Below are 18,824 nucleotides of genomic sequence, written 5' to 3' on the forward strand. Positions count from 1 at the left end.
GACTGGCCCGTTCCTGCGGTAGACAACGACTTGCCTCAGTTGGCCCCACAGGGATGGACTAATCCAACCATCTTAGCCTCCCCCTCCTCACATCATCCCAAAGAGAGTAACTGCTGTACTTGGAGTTAAAGATAAACATATATTGATTACACATGGTCATAAAAAAAAAAGTAATAATAATAATAGTACATTTCCTAGAACATTACTTAAGACGCTTCCGAAAAGCATCCGAGCTTCCCCTCCCCTCCCCGCCTTCCCTTAATCTATACAGAATAAAGTGCTTCGTTTAGTTTGTTCACACTTGTAGAGCCACCAGTACACTCTTAACTTGGCATGTTTGGGCAACCGATACTGAATGCCGTAAAATAATACAGAGCCAAACACCAGGCATGAGAAACTAGCTTTGAGGCAAGTGCTTGGGGTTTCATTCATTTCCTTCAAGTTCCATGCTACAGAGGTTGTTCTTACTCCTATATGTTTTCCTTTTTCTTTTTTTTTTTTCTTTTAAATTATTGTTTTCTTCCTTTGCAAGTTCAACCCAACTCCCGTCGTGATTCCGTGTCTCTAGGCAGGGCTGCGTGTGGGGAAGCTCTCGCCATCCATGCGAACAAAAGGGCGTCTGTCTGTCTGTCCTTCCCACCTGATTCCGGGCAAACCAAGAGTCACCTCAGAGGAGTTGTCTAGCAGCGGATGCCCGTCTCTATTGCACTGTCACAGCCATTCCCACCCGTCCGTCCGTCCATCCATCGCCTTCCCACCGCGCTGGGGTTATGGCTGTGGTCCGAAGGGCCAGCTGTGCCTCATGAATACGTGAGGCGAACTGGTCTGTGCTACCAGGCTCCTGGGATATATAAACCAAAAATGACCCTCCCCGCGTGACTCCCTCCCTCCCCAGAGTTCAAATGAAGGGTGGAGGGGGGAAAATAAAAATTCCAGCCCAGATGGGTCTGGGGTTTGGGTGCGTGGGAAGAGCTGTCGGCTGAACGTTGCGTTGCGGTGTATTCAGGAACTGCGTAATGGAAATCAAGCCCCTCTCCACCCTCGCGGTCTGTCAAAGAAGGGATGTGAGAGATTAAGGTGCAAGAGTTTAAAAAAAAAAAAAGAATTAAAAAAAAATTTTGAAATAAAACATAAAAAGCTTTAAAACAACGGACCCGACTTTCCTGCCTCCTGCCCTGTCTGACCCCAAGGGGTGCAAAAGGACCGGCCAGGAYGGATCCGGGATGGACGAGGCACTGCAGGAGCAACTCGTCCGAGCTCTCAGTACGCGAACGAAAACCAGACATGAAGACACACTGGGGCTGAATCAGGGTGTAGACAAAAGGGCTTGGAGGCCTTGGAGGACTCCTGGGAGCTACCCAGGCCTTGGAGAGGGCAGGGAGCAGCAGGGATCTGGTTCTCCAAAGTGCTGTGTGCATGGTCACATCTCGACGTCTCCATGTGGCTCCACGAGCAGGCTCTCGAAGGGGATTGGGCATGGCTGGGATCAGTCCTGGGCTTCCCGCTGGGCTTCCAGCCTCAAGGAAGGGCTCTCATCTCACAGAGATGTCCAAGGGGGGCAGGTCCTCGCTGGAAAAGGATGAATCAGGACAGGAACAGGGACAGCCACCTCCAGGTGAGTGGAATAAGGGAGCACACGGTGTGGGGGGATGTCTGTCAGCTGATGGGCTCCACCACAGAGGACCATAAAAGCAAGGTGAGCCCTCCTCAGGGCACAGCACTCCCACCCTGCCTCAAGGCTGAGCATGAGGGGAAAGAAGCACAAGGAAGCCTGAGGGGATGTGATCTGGGAGGCAGCAGGAGGAGACAGCAAGGACCACTCCAACACCTCTGGGRTATCACTGAATGCTTCTCTAAAGCAATCATCTTCCAGTATGGGTCATGGTCCCTTCAGACAGCCAATGGCCCCAGGATCCCCATCCCTCAGGGGTGTGTGTTTGAGAAGGCTTTGCACCATCCCAACRAGCCCCAGAGCCAGGGAGGACAGCAGAGAAGCCTTTGGAACCCACCTGAGGAGGTCAATATGGGGATGCAGTGCCACCATAGCAACCTCTTTTTGCTCGGAGCAGATGGAGATGGGGTGAGCTCACTGGTATGGGAGAGGTGCTGGGGATCCCCAGGATCCCAGCCAACACGAGGATGAAAAGCAGTTTGTGGCTCCAAAATGTTAACATCCGTCACCTTTCCCACGATGCCAGGCATGGGGGGCACCACTCAGTGGGAGGTGACACCGAGCACCTCAAAGCACACTCAGGAGAACAGCAGACGCTCCCTGTCCTGTCCCTGTCAGGCTCCTGCATGTCCCCAGCCAGCAAAGCCCCTGAGCATGGGGCTGCACCCTCCCATCTCTGCAGGGACAGAGACTCYGCCCAAGGGCTTCACTGATTTGGTCCAGGGGACAAAGCACCAAGATTTTCCCAGAGCTGGACATGGCTCCGTGTCCCCAGCACTCTGCTGTCACCAGAGAATAAGGAAGGACTCCTGTAGCCCCATTCGGGGACCTCTTCTTGCCTACCAAGAGCTGCACCACCTCCTCCATGCCCTGCCTGTGTCCTTAGGTGACCTCAACATGCTGCAACACTTCCACCGCTTGCCAGCACCTCTCTGCCCATGCARGGCGCTCTCTGACTCCAAAGGGGACATTCCTCCAGACAGGGAGACCCCACAGCCATGGTTAGCATGACACTCTGGGGCAGAGCACAGCAGTGAGAGACCCCACTGGAACTTCAGTGTCCAACAAAAAGATGACATGAAAACTTTGCTCTCCTCCTCCTCAGCATGAAGCCAGCCATATCGTCTGTAAGCTCAACTTCAACAACTTCAGCAAGCACTAATAAATGCCACAGGGCATCACCAAAACAACCACAGCCCTCACTGGTCCCCCCTGGTCCCTCCCAAACCAGGGCAGGGCAAGAGATGCCAGCACCACGAGAGGTGAAGCKTGGGAGAGCAACAAACCAGAAACTGGAACATCTTCACCAGGCTGAACACGGTCTGGCTTTGCCTCTGAACCTTGCRGTGGGACTGGGCTGGGGCTCACCCATCACTCAGGGGTTTATTCGGATTGTTAAGGCACTATTCTGGGCCGATTCTGCTGAGAAACAGAAGCGTCCTGCTCCTCTGTCCCAGGCTACCCTCCTGCCAGTCCCAAAGCTACCTGAGCTCCCCCAGGAACAGCTCCTCGACTCCAGAGCATCCCCAGGAGCCCAGCTCCTGCTGGGATTAGCAGAAAGGGCACACCAGAGCCCATYTCCCTTAAGACACCCCGAAACTGAACAACAGCGAGCTGCAGATGCCCCGAGAGGCAGTGTGGGTGTTTGTGCTTTTGCCTGTGGAGGAGGAAAACCTGTAGTGGGGAAGGAAGACGTGCYGAGGGCTGCTAACGAGAGCGTGCTAATGGCTTTCCAACAGGGACATCTGCCCATGGGGGCTGGCACCTTGGGCTCCTCCATGGTGCCCACCTGCCAACGCCCTGGGTGAGGAGCCTGAATTGAAAGACCAGCTTTACAGTACAGGGATTCAAGCACCACTAACTAGGATCTGGCTTAGAAATATCAATGCACCGGCCAGCAAGGTCAAGCCCGGATATCCTGCTCCTCCCAGCCCCACCAGTGTCCCAGCAGGAGGATGAAGCCAGCATGTGGGAAGATGAAACGGAGAGTGACACCTTTTAGCTACACCCTGACGGACGGACAGCGGTTCCCCCCAACACCCACGCTCCTGGGGGGGATTCCTTCTGCTCCCCCTCTCTGCGGAGAATGACAGGTGAGAAAAAAGAAATAAAAACCCAAAACAACCCCAAAAGGAGGAAGAAAGGGGTAGAGAGCAAGCGAAGCCTTGGCTCCCCGGGGGCAAGGCGTTCCCGAAGGGCAGAGCAGTCCGTGCAGGCGCGCGGCTGGGGTGGGGGGCACCTAATTGTTGTTTGAATTTATCCTCCCCGCGGGAAACAGGGGAGGGGGTGGTGGTAGGTGAGGAGGAGGAGGGAGGGTCTGTGGCAGGGGATGGAGCAGCGGCAGGGGCAGGGGGGACACGCCAGGGCCAGGGGGCAGCGGAGCCGGGCTGGTGGCGGGCTGGGGGACGGCCGTGTCCGAAGCCAGGGGGTTGCTGACGCGGAAACATTTCTCCTTGTGGGCTTTGAGCATGTTGGAGAAGCGGAAGCGCTGGCCGCAGACGTCGCAGGGGTAGGGCTTCTCCCCGGTGTGGGTCCGGCGGTGCCGCTTCATGTTGGGGCGGCTGGTGAAGCTCTTGCCACAGATCTCACAGATGTAGGGCTTCTCGCCTGAGGGAGGGCGGGACAAGGGGGGAGAAGCTGCTGGTTAGCCCGTGTGTCACAGACTGGGGAGGTGYGATAKWKTGAGAYRTTTTGGGAGCTCCTGTGTGTKGGGKAARGGCGGRTTRGGCCTTGCCCTGGTGAGGCAGTGAATGGCCCCACAGCTTGGCCCTATAGCCTGTATCCCAGCCCCGCAGTTTCTGCCAACCACTGCTCCACTCGGCCATAACCCAGCTCCTGAGTGGCCAAATGACCACAAGCCCCCACTGGGAGAAAGCCCATGAGGGCCAAGGGGTGTTTAAGGCTGAACACTAGGCCATGACATTCATCTWGACCCCATTTTGTTTTGGAAGTTCTATCTGAACACCGCCAGAACCCAGGAGTTGGCAGCTGTTGTGTGTGCTCTTCTGTATCTTTCCTGTCATTTTCTTCTTCTAATTTCCTCTCCTTGGCATATTTTGAGTAACTTAACATTGAACAGGTTTAACGTTTGCTGAATCAAATGGGCCAAGTTAATACTATGGCAAGTGTTTTATGTCGATTGAACRTTGTRCTAAACCTTTTGCCAAAGTTCCCTGATTTTTCTGAAGTCTGTCAGCAAATCTTTGTGTTGTTTTCACCTCTTGAGAAGATCATGTTGGTATTTCTCCCATKTATCCAACTCAGAGATCATGAGCCATCATAAACTTTTTCAAAAGTTTCATTCAGCAAATCAACTGGGGCTTTACACTGTGCCACCCCAAAACCCCATCCTGCCACCCACCCCAAGATGTTACCCCCATCCCACTGCTCTTTCCYTGGGAGAGGCTGGCTGGGGGGATTTGGGGCCAGGTGAGGGGCGTCTCACCYGTGTGCGTCTTCATGTGCTCGTCAAAGTACTGYTTCATGTTGAAGTCCTTGCCACACCACTGGCACATGAACTGCTTGTGGCCAATGTGGATGCTCATGTGTGAACGCAGCTGGTACTTGTACTGGAAGCGCTCGTTGCAGTTCTGTGGGGGCAAGGAGRTGCTGATGAGGACCCAAAATATCCCCACCTTCCCCACAAATCATCAGCAGCAAAGAAATCATTTTTTTTCTTTCCCCAAAACAAATGCAAATAAATGGCTTTTTGGGACATGCCCAGCCATGTTTGCAGGCTGGATGGGCTCGGGGTGGGATACAAAGTCCAGGCACTGGGGGGCAGACCCTGGCWTTGGACAAGTCTCATCAAAAGGTTGGTGGGACCCTCAAACTGGGAAGGGATGCAAAGTTTGTAAAAGTGTGGGACCATCCCCACAGCTGCACTGGCACAAAGCACTGTGAAAGCCCCAAGGAGTGGAAGATCTTTCCCCAGATCAGTGGTTTTGGCCTCATTTGAGAGGCTGAGGGGCAGGGGACAGCCAGCACCTTACCTCACACTTGAAAGGCTTTTCCCCGGAGTGCTGGAGCGAGTGGACCTTGAGGGACATGCTGCGCTTGAAGGACTTGCCGCAGGTCTCACAGGTGAAGGGCATGTCCTTGGTGTGTGCTGGGGGCACAGGGGCGGGGTCAGGAGCCTCCACACGCTTCCAGCCCCCATCCCCCACATCCCAGCTGAGCTCCCAGTGCCGCTGCCCAACCCCAGCAAACCCAAAGCATCCCTGGAAGATCTATGGCAGCAACTTTTGCAGAACTTCCCTGCCAAACCCCCATTCTTTTGGATCTCTTGGGTGGCTCCAAGGCCCAGGGAACCAACCAATGTTGCCACATGCAGTTTGCTTTTAAAAGCCCAGTCCTGGTCCTCTTTGACACTGGTTACACTTCCAACCTTCCTCTGATCACTTCTGATCAATCAAATAAATGGGATTCCCCAGCACCACCACCAAACCCAGCCCTGGGCAGACATTTTTCCAGCATTGAATATCAGGCCGAATTTCAAGATGTCGATGTGAGAAAGCTCACCCCAGAGTAAGCCCAGCCCTAAACACCCAACATGAAACAACAAAAAAATGTCTTTCATTGCCAAATTAATGGGTAACACCCCCAGCAAGGCTCCCCCGTGGCACCGGTGCCTCCCGCACTCACCAACCATGTGTTTGCGCACGTGGGCCATGGTGTAGAACTTCTTCTCGCAGATCTCGCAGGAGAACTTCTTCTCTGCGTAGCCGTGGACGATCTTGTTGTGCTCGTGGAGAGACCAGAGCTTCTTGAAGCCCTTCCCACACGTCACACACTGCAAGGAGACAGGAGGAGGTCAGGGAAGCAGAGGAGCCAGCTTCAGCCATGGAAGGGGAGCAGCACTGCAAAAGCTATGGCTGATACCARAAATCTCAACAACCAGCACTTCTGATCCAGACTGTGTCACTTCAAAACCTCCAAACATCAAGTTTCTATCCATGGGATGAGCAAGGGACAATGACCTTCCAGGGAAGGACRTGGAATCTCCATCAGTGGGTAGATAGGACTCTAAGGAGCAGCAGCTCATGCACCAGGGCCCTATTCCCAACTGGGAATTTTATTCCTAAATTAAGAGATTACGTAAAATAATCCCAACCCTCTGTGCATTGGAAGGCTGCAAAAAAATATAAAAAGAAGGAGAATCCCAAGCCAGGGCAGCACTACCCCAGTCCTCAGCAGATATTATGGATACTTCACCACTAAATTGGTTTTCCAAATATATCTATGATTCCGTAATATCCAAATGGAGCAAAATGGACCCAAATCACCAGTTCATCAGCACAAGTGGAACAACATGGCATGCAAAGTCTTCCCCAAGAAGTTATGGCAGAGAATCGCTTCAGCTCCAACAARTTCAATGTTTCTCTGGAAGTTCCCAGGAAAAACTTCAGTTTGTGTGAGATCTGTTTGAAGCATTTGACACCAATTCAGCCTCAGGGAAACACAGGAGAGAGATGTCCACAAAGGAAACCAGTGCCAGGAGCCAAGGGTCAACTTCCTCTCCTTTATCTTTCCGTGACTCGTATTCCTCTTGGTCAGCAGGGATAAAACCATCCCTTCTCTCCTCACAGATTTGTTGAGAAAATAATTCATGCCTTGAAGGCATCTTGCAACAACGTGGCTGAGCTGTACTGGTGAACCCAGGGAGGGAGGGATTCCTCCACTTTTCCTCCTTCCCAGAGGAACAGAGGCTCCTTGACGGGYTTCAACCAAATTCCACTGTGATATYGTGGAAAATACACCACTGTGCTGTGAAGTCACAGTATTTTTCCAAATATATTTATATTTGGGTGCCCCAAAGGAAAAATTAGGGTCACAGAATCATTCCCAACCCTCATCATCTTCATCTAGTCATGCTCGAATGTCAACATGAGTAGTCCTTYGAGTCCCACTGTTCTCAAGTCTGTATTACCATTGATCAGAACAGCTTCATCTTGACTTTCAGGGATATTTCAGGATAGATTCAGGACCAGAGCCTGATATCAAAGACATCAATATCCATTTTCTCCACTTAAAATGAAAGAGGCTGCAGGGAAATTTCAAAATGAAAGGTAGAGGGGAAGCAGCAGAGATAGGAAAACCCCCGGGGATGGKACCAAACACCCTGGAGGGCCGAGCTCAGTTAATGCTGAAGATCATCACTCAAAAATGTGAAAGTAACATCAAATTAGGGAGGAAATGAGGATATAAACTCTTGCAGGATAAAAGGAAAACCATACTGATGCTGGCCAAAAAAAGAGTCTGAGGGACAGCACAATGAGGCAAAGGATAAATTCCTTTCCAGGGGGTGGAGGTAGGATGCACATTATTGAATGACCACAGGGAGTGAGATGATGCTTAAAACCCAAAGCTTTAAGGATGAAATTTGGGGACAAAACAGCGGAAAGCAGAAGACCCAGCTGGGTAAGATGGATAGTTCCTCCCTGGATCTGATTTAAACCCAAGAAATAAAAAATGCCTATTATAGGTACAGAGCTGAAAAAAATTATTTTCCATGCAGAAACAATTCCATGCTATACTGATAAAATTATTCAATATTATCTAAGCAAATGGAGTGGATTGGGCTATTTGTAAAATTCAAAATGCTCAGTTAAGTGGGGAACAATGATCCCTTTTTCCACAGAAGGAGGTCACTGCACGGGCAGTTGTGGTTCATCCTATTCCAAAATGGTCTGGAAAAGGGATAAAAAGGAGGGGGGAGAAAAAAAAAACCCACAGTGATGTTACAACTCTATGTTATCCACTTGGAAAGCAGATGGAGTTGAAGAAACATTCTGGGGAAAACTCCTTTTTAACTGCTCAGGTTTTATGTTAGGCTGGGAAAGAGCCACCACCATGCAGGTATTGGAGCTGCACTCATCTATTCYGGGAAAAAGCATCCAAAAAAAGAAACTTCAGCACTGTGACTTTGTCAGGAAGATGCACCAAAGGGTCAGTGCAGGCAGCACTGACCTATGAGCCAAGACTGCTCCTGCCTYCATGTTCCCTGCTCGCCAAGATCTGCCTCATTCCCTGTTTTATTTGGGATGCCATGGGCGAAGGGCTCAGCAGCACTTGGGTTGTGTTACCCTCATCCAGGAGAGCTGTGAGATCATTTAAAATCTGGTCACTGGTGGGAAGAGTGATGGGAGAAGCTCTCCAGAAACTGGTTTATTTTTAATTATTAGCAGCGGCATCCTGTAAAAGAGCTCATCAGGAATTACAAGGTGGGATTTGSAGAATCTTCAGGAACACATGTCCTTGCTACTCTGATTGGGGGGAGRGGGTCTCCTYATCCCCCCAAATCTGCACTGATTTCACAGAGCCAGTTGGCCAACACAGGATCTCGTTAGCACAGGGGAAGGACCTGAGCCACACATGGACGTCAAATGCACTCAGAAATTTGCTAATACACACCAAAAAAAAAGCACAAAAGGCAGATTAAAACCATTTTAACTCCTGTCAGCAAATCCTCAAATTAAGCTAAAGTGGGTTCAGACTGGGTGGGAACGGCTAGAGTGTGTTTCTATCAGGGGCTCGTAATGTTTTATCCAGATTAACTGAATCAATTAAAAAGAAAAATTACCCCTCAAAAATTAACTCTGTGTTTCCACTGGGCCAACCAAGGGGAGGCCCCAGCCCCCCTGGGACAAATCCTCTGGTCCCAGGCCACTGTGGGACCTCCCTGAGCCTGTTATGACTCACGGATGAATGAAGATTCCCTCCCATCTGCCATACRCCAGCTGCAACACCAGCATTATCTGAGCACGAGCCCATTCCATGGTGTAGCTGGGCGAGATGACCTTCATGGTGTTTGGGATGTTCCTCCCTCTTTGGGATGWCCCATCATGGTGGGATGCTCCTCCTTTGGTGGGATGTCCCCACCTTGACAGGACATCCATCCCCTGTGGGATGCTCCACCCCTGGGTAAGGCATTTCCCCTTGTTGGGATGTCCATCCCTAGGGGGATGCTCCATCCCTGGGTAAGGGATCCTCCCATGATGGAATGTTCATACCTAGTGGGATGTTTTCCCCTGGGTAAGGAATTCCCCCTTGGTAGGACGTCCATCCCTAGGGGGATGCTCCATCCCTGGATAAAATATTCCCCCCTCGGTGGGATGTCCCCATCTTGACAGGACATCCATCCCCTGTGGGATGTTCCACCCCTGGGCAAGGAATCCCCCCTTGGTGGGATGTCCCCCCCTGGGTAAGGAATTCCCCCTTGGTGGGACGTTCACCCTGTGGGGTCCATGCCCTGGGCGGAGGGGCCGGCTCACCTGGATGTTCTTCTCGCAGTCRGTCTGGTGGTGCAGCAGGAGCTCGCTCTCCAGCAGGAAGCGCTTCCCGCACTTGTCRCAGATCTGCATSCGRCTGTGCGTGACGTTCATGTGCTTCTCCAGGTACCAGCGGTTGTTGAAGATCCGGGGACACTTCTTGCATGGATARTGCTGCTTCTCCTCCAGCTTCACCTTCTGGCCCAAGCCATCTTGTTCCTTCTTTCTCTTCCTTCCCCTCTGGCCTTCTTCTTCCTCCTCCTCCTCCTCTTCCACCTTGGCCATCTCCTGGGACCTGGTTGCCATGGAGGGTTTGGTGGCTTTGGATGCCCTGCTGCCCCTGCGGGGCTGCCCGCTCTTCTCCCTTTTCATCTCCGAGGCATCTTCATCGTCATCGTCGTCGTCCTCTTCTTCCGTCGTCTCCTCYAGGTCTTCCTCCTCGCTGYGCTCCTCCTCCTCCTCCTCCCCCACCTCYGCATCCTCTTCCTCTTCCTCCTCCTCCTCCCCTTCCTCATTCTCCTCCTCCCCATCCTCCTCCGTGTCACGCCCATCCCCGTCCGGCCGCCCCATCACGGCCGTCTCGCTGGTGGCCGCCTTGCCCTCCGTGCCCTTGGAGACGTTGAGGGTCTGGTTGTTGAGGTTCACCTCCACGATGATCTGCTCCCGGTTGTAGGAGCCCTGGCTGTCCAGGTCCTCCTCAGACTCCTCGCCCTCCATCTTACACACGGCGCCGGCGCCACCATCCTTCTCCTCCTTGTAGTACTGCTTGGCTGGGCCTGGTGGGAGCGTCCCGCTGCCCGTCCCGTCCTCCACCCGCACCGAGAAGGGGTCGTTGCCCTCCCGGGCGTAGATTTTGGGGTGGGGGGCGTCCACCTCCTGCTTGATCTCGCAGTAGTAGGGYGGGGGTCCGGCGCAGCCCTCGGCGGGCAGGGCCATGTCAGTGGCCAGGCTGAGCGAGCGCGTGTCCAGCAGGTCCTGGCAGGAGGACGCGATGTTGTTCATCTGCAGCACGGCGGCCGCGTTCAGCACGTCCTGCACATTGCAGGAGTTGACGAGCAGCTTGGAGGTGTAGATGAAGTTGAGGATCTGCTGGAGGCCCTGCGAGGTGAGGGCCTCCAGAGAGAGCTCCACGCGCTGCAGCTGCTTGTTCTGGGTGAAGAGGGAGTGGAAGAACTGGCTGTAGGCTGCCAGGACCCCCTTGTGCGCCGGGAAGATGCTCTTGTGCTGCACCAGCACGATGTCCACGTCGCACAGGTCCGGCTGAAAGAGGCGCTGCTCGTTCAGTCTGTCCATCAAACACGTGAAGTGGAGGGCTACATCCTCCACCAGGGAGTACTCAGCCGAAGGGTAGTCAGTCGTCTTTTCGACTATCAGCTGCGGGGAGGAAGGAAATAAAATCATTCAGGGCTCTTTCCCCCAAAAAAYACCCTCCTAGCCAGGCCATCGATCTCTGGCCGTGCATCAGGGATGCCACCTGAGAAGCTCCACCACAAGCTTCAGCTTGGAGATGCCAACCAAAACATTCCACCAGCAGCCCCAGCTTGGAAATATCCACCAAAAGACTCCATCACCAGCCTCATCTTGGAGATACCAACCATGAACATCCATCACCAGCCTCATCTTGGAGATACTAACCAAAATATTCCACCACCAGCCTCATCTTGGAGATACCAACCATGAACATCCATCACTACCCTCATCTTGGAGATACCAACCAAAACATTCCACCACCGGCCCCAGCCTGGAGATGATAACCAAACAGCTCCACCACCAGCCTCAGCCTCAGAACACCAAGGAGCTCTACCACCAGGCCCAGCTTGAAGACACCAACCACGAAGCTCCACCATGAACTTGGGTCCAGGTGACTCCAAGGAGGTCCAAAGCCAGGCTCAGATGCCCACACTCACTCAGAGATGTCACACAGGAGAGGGGACGCCTCAACCTCCTGAACCAGATGGAGATCCAGGTGGATATTTGCCCCAAGCAGGAAGCCAATTTTAGGCACCTGCTGAGATTTAACCCCCTAAATAAAAGAAAATTAGGATTTTAGAGCTCCCTGCTTCTACAGATAATTACATAAAGCTCAATATACTCTGATATTTCTGAATTACACTGCGTGCTCTTGCTCCCGACAGCAGCTCACTCGCAGCTGGATTCATCGGGATGATTTATGCACTTCTTAATGCTCATTTTCCATTGCCTGGGGAAAGGCACTACCTGGAAAAATTCAAATTAGGGAGCAGCGCCCCCAGGCTGGGAAATGCTGTGACTACCAACCCTCCCAAGGCAGAGTTTTCCTGATATTTGATCCAACTGCCACGTATTTCACATGGTCCAGACCATCCCTGGATGTTCAACCCCTTTTCTGGTCATTACTGAGGCCCAGGATAAGTCTGCCCGCTACATCCCAAATCCAAGGGATATCCCACGCCCTAAATCCTGCATCTTGCATTAAAAKAAGGTGGGACATACCCTTTCCCTCCACTTCCCTTGCTGAACACGCAAATCCCGGATGGAGACACATCCAGACCCTCCTTCCTGAGGATGTGACCCAGGACATGGTGCAGAACAGTGACAGGGATGGAGAATTTAACCTGCCAGGTTCATCCTGCCTTTCCTGCTCCAAAAAGTTTTTCAGCTCCCATTTTTTTCTRGGACAAATGGCAGCCCTCCATCAATGCACAAATTCCAGCAAGACATGTTCTGTTTGTCTTTTTGTTCTTTTTTTTTTTTTTCTGGTGAGCCAAAGGCAAAAGCACACACAGACAAAAATGTTTAAATAATAAAGAAGGGTGTTTTCTTCTCTGTTTTCCCAACAAGCAAAAAAACCTCTTCTCCCTCCCTGCCAAAGTTTTTCATTTTCATTGGATTTCTGCTCTACAACCAACCCTTTCAGCCAATTGGGATCTCAGCTTTGCATGGTCCTGATAGCCCTGGAGAGCCCCAGCAAGTGCTGGCACCCAGGGAAAAATATGGGAAAACCAGTTCTGCTCCAAATTCTTGGCTATGCAGCCAGGAGTGGGGCAAAGAGGTAGAAAAAGGGTCAGGTGTTGTTTATATTTTAAAATATTTTAATATACTTTTTATATTTTATATGTATTTACTATTTTCAATATTTTATACATTAATGCTAGTAGTTTATCTATAAGTAGTTTATCTGTAAATTACTTATATAAWATATATATATATGTAAATATTTAAGACATAAGCATTCTTTATATACATATTTGTTACAAAATACTGCATCCCAGCTGGAACAYCCATCCACCGCCCCGTTTTCTGAGCCTCGCGACTGCCAAGAACATTTTGATGAGGTCTTGGATGGTTCAGCCCCCCCAAGACACGCAGAAAATAAATAACGATATAACAAAGATCAAAAAACTGGAGAGACAGCAGGAATTCAGCAGAGCAGTTCGCTGTTTGCCAGGTTCTCTCCTGGAAAAAAACAAACCTAGATTCAGGTTTTTCCTCCGGGGATCCACCTCACCTCATTCCCCGCATAGGATCCCCCAAGCTTGGCAGAGAAATGGGTGCAAAACAGGGGGAAATGGGTCTGTCGGGCGGCATCGCCCAGCCTGGAAAACAAAAGCCGGCTTTTTTTGCCCTCCGGATCGAGGTTTTTTGGCAAAAGGGGCCGATCCCTCACCCAGCGGCGGTCCTTGCCAGGCAGCTCTAATCAGTCCCAGCAGCGGCGAGGACAATGCGTGTCTTGGCCGCGTCCCGCCGGTGACTTCAGCCCGGGCTTGTCAGCGGGAGGCTTTTGCTCTTTATTGCTCTCAGATGCTTTTCGTGAGCCTGCCCGGAGCCAGAGCCCCGGCCGAGACAGGAGGCGCCTGCCGGGGTGAGATCCCCAGAAAGACCCCAACTTGCCCCAAAATACCCCTGCGGCAGCTCCCGTCCCTGCAGCTCCACTGGAGCGGAGAAGCCTGACTAATGGGGATTAATGGGAGGGTTAAATCCAGGGCGCTTCCTCTGGGAAAACGCAAATATTTGAAATATAGATCTCTTTTAATATTAAAAAAAATACTGTTATTAAAAATGCATATTAAAAAAAAATTAAAAAGAATCAAGGGTTTTGCTTTTTTTCCACCATCACCACCCTGACTCTCTGGCTCTGTTTAATCCCAGGAGCAACCCAAACAACCACAGGAACAGGTCCCATCCCATCCCCATCCCGTCTGGACTTGGGGAGCTCAYTGAGTGCATTAAACCAGGATGAACCCTGAAACTGAGGGCCCCCACCACACACTGCCAACGCTTGAGCAAGATTTTGGCACCATTAGCACAGAAAAACACCCCTAAAAATTATTAGAAAGCAGCGTGGCCACGARCTCCCCACCCGAGGGGCCGGCGGCGCCTCCAGCCAGCCCTCCCCGCCCTGACGCTGCCCTCCAGCTCTATTTTAAGGGTTTTCATGTGATGCTGCCGAAGTCCCATCCCAAAACAGCTGCTGGGGCAGGGCAGAAGGGCGGCCAGAGGATGGGGAGGATGCTCCAGGAGAGAGAATGGGGTTGGATGAGCCCTGATGGCAGGGAACTGCAAGAAGAGGATAAAAGTGATAGGGGAATGGTGGTGGAAGGAGCAGTTGATGCTCACTGGACCAGGGCAGCCTCTCTCCAGCAAAACCACCAAAAATCCCACAATTGGAGGTGAAGCCCGAGCTCTGTTTCCACCCACATCCCCCTGCGTGCCTCAGTTTCCCTAGAAAGACCCCCCCCAACCCCTGATTACCTGCCCTGAAAGGTATTTGCTGCTGAATTTAAATCAATGTATCATGACAAAATGCCATTTCTCTTGGCAGCTATGGAGAACCAGACCCTTAAATGTTCCTGCAGCTCTAAAACTCCCCAAAGGACCGGTAGGTTGGGCCACTMTGGATATATTTAAATACTCAAATCCTCAGTCCCCCAGAAGAMCATCCCTGACCTTCAGCAGCCTCTTATTTATTTAATTCATTATTTATTCATTTCTATCACCCTCATCACCATGGCATTGAGCACCATAAGTAATTTTTTCCCCTACAAACACAAGGACAGGGGGTTTTAGGGCATAAAATTCACATTTATGTGGTGACAAGACCAGCTGCCTGTGAAACACTTTCCATAAGCACAAAATTTGGGGATTTCTTTAAATTTTTCACCCTCAAGATGTACRAGAAAAAAAAAGCAGACTGCTTTTCTGTATCGTTTCCAACCACCAAAGCATTCATAGTTGACCTTCAGTATTAAATTGCATTAAGGAAAAGTGCTTTAATAAGGAGCTAAATACAATGTCAGCACTTGCCTCCTCAAAAAATAAGTCCCCCATGTCCTCTTCTCAATTTGGACATTGCTGCACTTCAGRGTGACAGAGCTGGGCTGAAACTACTTCATGTCCAAACTTGACTTTCGCTAAAGAAATAAAATTAAACCCCCATTTTTACAGATCAGCTCAGACCATACGAAGGGGCATCGTTACAAACCCCAAACCCTCGCGCTTTCRGTTTTAATCCTCGGCCTCCTACAATTCTCCCTCTGCCTTCCAGACCCTTGGATGAAACCTTCAGCCTTTCACCCCGTTTTGAGGCCGTTTGAGGGTTTTTCTGAGGATGATGCGACGCGCGTGTCTTCCCACCGCTCCCCAAACCAGGATACCCCACGAACGAGCAGCGCTGCCCGGCCCGTGCACATCCCACTGCCAAACCACCCCTTYTGGGAGCACGGCCACGCGTGGAAACCTGTCCGAGGGACACAGCACATGCCCAGGCGCCCGCCCCTCGCCTGTCGCCTACCTTGACGGCTCCGCTGTCCCTCCCTCCCCGGGGAGCTCTGCCCTGGGTGCTTTCGGCACGGGACCGCGCTGGGGGTGGGGTTTGCTCGCTCCCCCGACGGGTGTTTTTATTTAATTAGGAGAGGGTTGTCCGGAAAAACAAGCAGGAAGGGAAAACAATGGCCCGGCCACAGCCCCGCCTGGCGAGGCGCCGGCCGGCACGGCCCCGAGCGCCCATCCTGCCCGCGGGATGTGCCGCGCACCCGCGGGGACATCCCGGCCCAGCTCCGGGGCCCGTGGGGATGGTGGGGACACCCTCTGCAGCGGTGATTGTTCCCTGTGCGTTGTTAAAAAGGCTTGAGGGTGCCCAAAGTAGAGCCATGTGCAGCTACAGGGAGCAGGAGASGGGAAGGGGCTCGGCGATGCTCCCAGAGCCCCTCCCATCCCGGGGACACCCCAAAAAACGCCTCCCAGCCTCTKCACAAGTGAAGAAGAGCATTAGCCCAGTTGTGGCACAGTCAGATGCTTCCCAGGATTTTTTTTTYCCCTCCCTTTTGATTATTCCTAAATTTTATTACTGATATCCAGCATTTACAGGCTTTGSCTCAAGGACGCTTTTGGGCTGTTGGGAGCAACACCAGCCCCACCAGGACTGTCCCCAGTGCAGGGGAACAGGGACAATCCTTCCCCCATCCCTGCCTCCCTGCAGCCATRGGGACACCTTTGCAAAGGTAGAAAAGGTTAATTTGGGGTTTTTTTTGGAAGTGCCATGGCCTCCAGGAGCAAGGGGAGAGTAGGGGGATGAGGTGGGATGAGCAACACAAGGGGAGCATCATCCACGGGGAGCAGGCACTGACTCCCCAACAGCACAGCCCACAGAGGGTTAATGGCTTGGTGCTTTCTTATTTATCTCATATTTTTAATTTTTTTTTTAAACCCCACCAGCTGCTCTGGGTGCTTTTCTCCTTTCCTTTGGCACACAGAGCTGCAGCCACAGCGACACTGCCAAGGATGGATGGACGGATCAATGCTGCCGTCACCCCCATATCCAAACTGCCCCAGTGAGGTGCTGCTGCTCCTGGGGGTGCCACCACTGTGATGGCATCGAGGACACTGTCCCTCTGTTCCASCTGGGGTGACAGTGAGGGCAGTGCCAAGCCCTGAGAGCCCACTCTGCCATGTGGGAATTGAACACCATCCCCTGCGCAAGCACAGCTCTGGGGCTCCAGCAACACTGCATTATTTTCAACCCAGGACAAATCCCAACCCTTCGGGAGAGAAGAGGCACTGAGGCCAGGCTGGATTCGCCCCTCTGTGTGTCCCTGTCCCCTCGGTCAGGGCTGAAAGAGGCGCAGCTCAGCCAGACCCAAAACACAGTGCAGAAGTTCTGCAGGAAATTCCAGAGCTGCACAAAGCCAGGTCTGGGGATAAATCCCGAGAGGATTCTGATGGATTTCAGCAGAGCTGGCATCACCCTGGCAAATGCTGAGGGCAGACAGGACAGCCAGGCCATGGGGTTCCTGCCAGCACCTGGCACAGCCAGTGACACCCGACAGATGGAGATGTCCCCGAGACACCACAATGGCACGGGAGCAGGCAGTGGGATGGGATGGGATGGGATGGGATGGGATGGGATGGGATGGGATGGGATGGGATGGGATGGGATGGGATGGGATGCTGCCCTCCATCTGCGGGATGCAGGACCACCCCCATTGTCACTGCCAGGGTGGAAGAGCCCGGGGGACACTCACGCACGCAAAGCCACTGTCCCCCTCCCTCCCCTGCCCGAGAAAAACAAGCGCAGGGAAGATTGAGGGAGGAAACGAGGACAAAACCCAAYGCTGACCTCCCCAGCCGGGCTGTCGGCCAAGCGGCTGCGCCAGGGGCCAGATCCGGACCGCTGCCCAGCCTGGAGCGCCCTGCGAGGCTGGGGAGGAGGCATCACCCCCGAGAGACCCCACAGATGTCCCCCCTGTCACTGAGGGAMGGAGTGGATGCAGCAGGGCAGGCAATGCTCAGAGCCCCCCATAGCTCATAGGATCCCTTCCAGAAACCCCAAATTCAGTGCCAGGAGCAGGAATGGACACGGGGGCAGGGATGGGTGCAGAGGGGCAGCCACGACATCCCTCGAGCAGAGCCTGAAGGTATCATAACCCCAAACCAGCCCCATTTCCCCATGTGCTACCACACATGGATGGGATGGGGCTGAGATCCCCAGAAACCAGGTGGGTGCGTGGATGGACAGGTGGACGGAGGGATGGATGGAGGGATGGTAGGATGGATGGATGGATGGATGGATGGATGGATGGATGGATGGATGGATGGATGGACAGGGATGGATGGATGGATGGATGGACAGGGATGGATGGATGGATGGGTGGATGGGTGGATGGGTGGATGGGTGGATGGATGAAGGGACGGATGGATGGAGGGATGGATGGACAGGGATGGATGGATGGATGGATGGATGGATGGGTGGATGGGTGGATGGGTGGATGGAGGGATGGATGGATGGATGGATGGACGGACGGATGGATGGACAGAGCCTCCTCTCAAGTGCTGCTGAACGAAGCTTTCATCAGAAGGCAGCATCCCCCTGCCTGGCACCCCAGGGCCCATCCCTGTGGCACCCACCATGACCTTCCAGGCAGATCAACAGCCTCGACACCTCCAAGGTTTGCTCCACAGCCAGCTCCCAGTGAACCCTAAACCCACAGCATTTCCTAACCCAACTCCAGACCACAAAATTGGTGGAGAGATCCAAGGTTGAACCTGTCCCAACATCCTYGGGAGCACTTTCCATCCCAGAGCATTGTCTCCAAACCCTGGCTCTGATCCCAGGGATGGTRCCCATCTCCAGTTCCATCCCAAACCCAGCCTTGACCAGGGCTCTTTGGGAAGCACCAGCCATGCTCCTCTAATGGTTTGGGTTGGATGGGACCCTAAASATTATCTTGTTCCAAYTCTCCTGCCACAGCCCATCTCCCATTAGGTCTGGTTGCCCAGATCAAGGATCTGGATGCATCAGATCCTTCCTGCCCAACACTTTCAACATTTTTATGGACGTGCATTATTTTTATCCTTATTTTTATCATGGTTTTTCCAGCAGCTCAGCRAGCAGGGCTTTAACTCAG

The 18,824-nt window shown here is 52.6% G+C and overlaps 1 protein-coding gene across 1 annotated transcript; it reads right to left on the minus strand.

Annotated features, from left to right (window-relative positions):
• Positions 1-2,930: 2,930 nt before the first annotated feature.
• Positions 2,931-15,787, minus strand: ZBTB47 (zinc finger and BTB domain containing 47). Its single transcript, XM_057370859.1, has 6 exons — positions 15,713-15,787; positions 9,946-11,316; positions 6,317-6,464; positions 5,665-5,780; positions 5,118-5,262; positions 2,931-4,279 (listed from the first exon to the last, which is right to left on the minus strand). The coding sequence occupies exons 2-6, from the start codon at positions 11,233-11,235 to the stop codon at positions 3,912-3,914; spliced, it is 2,067 nt and encodes a 688-aa protein (XP_057226842.1). The 5' UTR covers positions 11,236-11,316; positions 15,713-15,787; the 3' UTR covers positions 2,931-3,911.
• Between the last annotated feature and the right edge of the window lie 3,037 nt (positions 15,788-18,824).

The sequence above is a fragment of the Malurus melanocephalus genome, unplaced genomic scaffold (assembly GCF_030028575.1).
Source record: "Malurus melanocephalus ecotype Western Australia unplaced genomic scaffold, MMel_1.1 scaffold_135, whole genome shotgun sequence".
Classification (NCBI taxonomy): Eukaryota; Metazoa; Chordata; class Aves; order Passeriformes; family Maluridae; genus Malurus; species Malurus melanocephalus.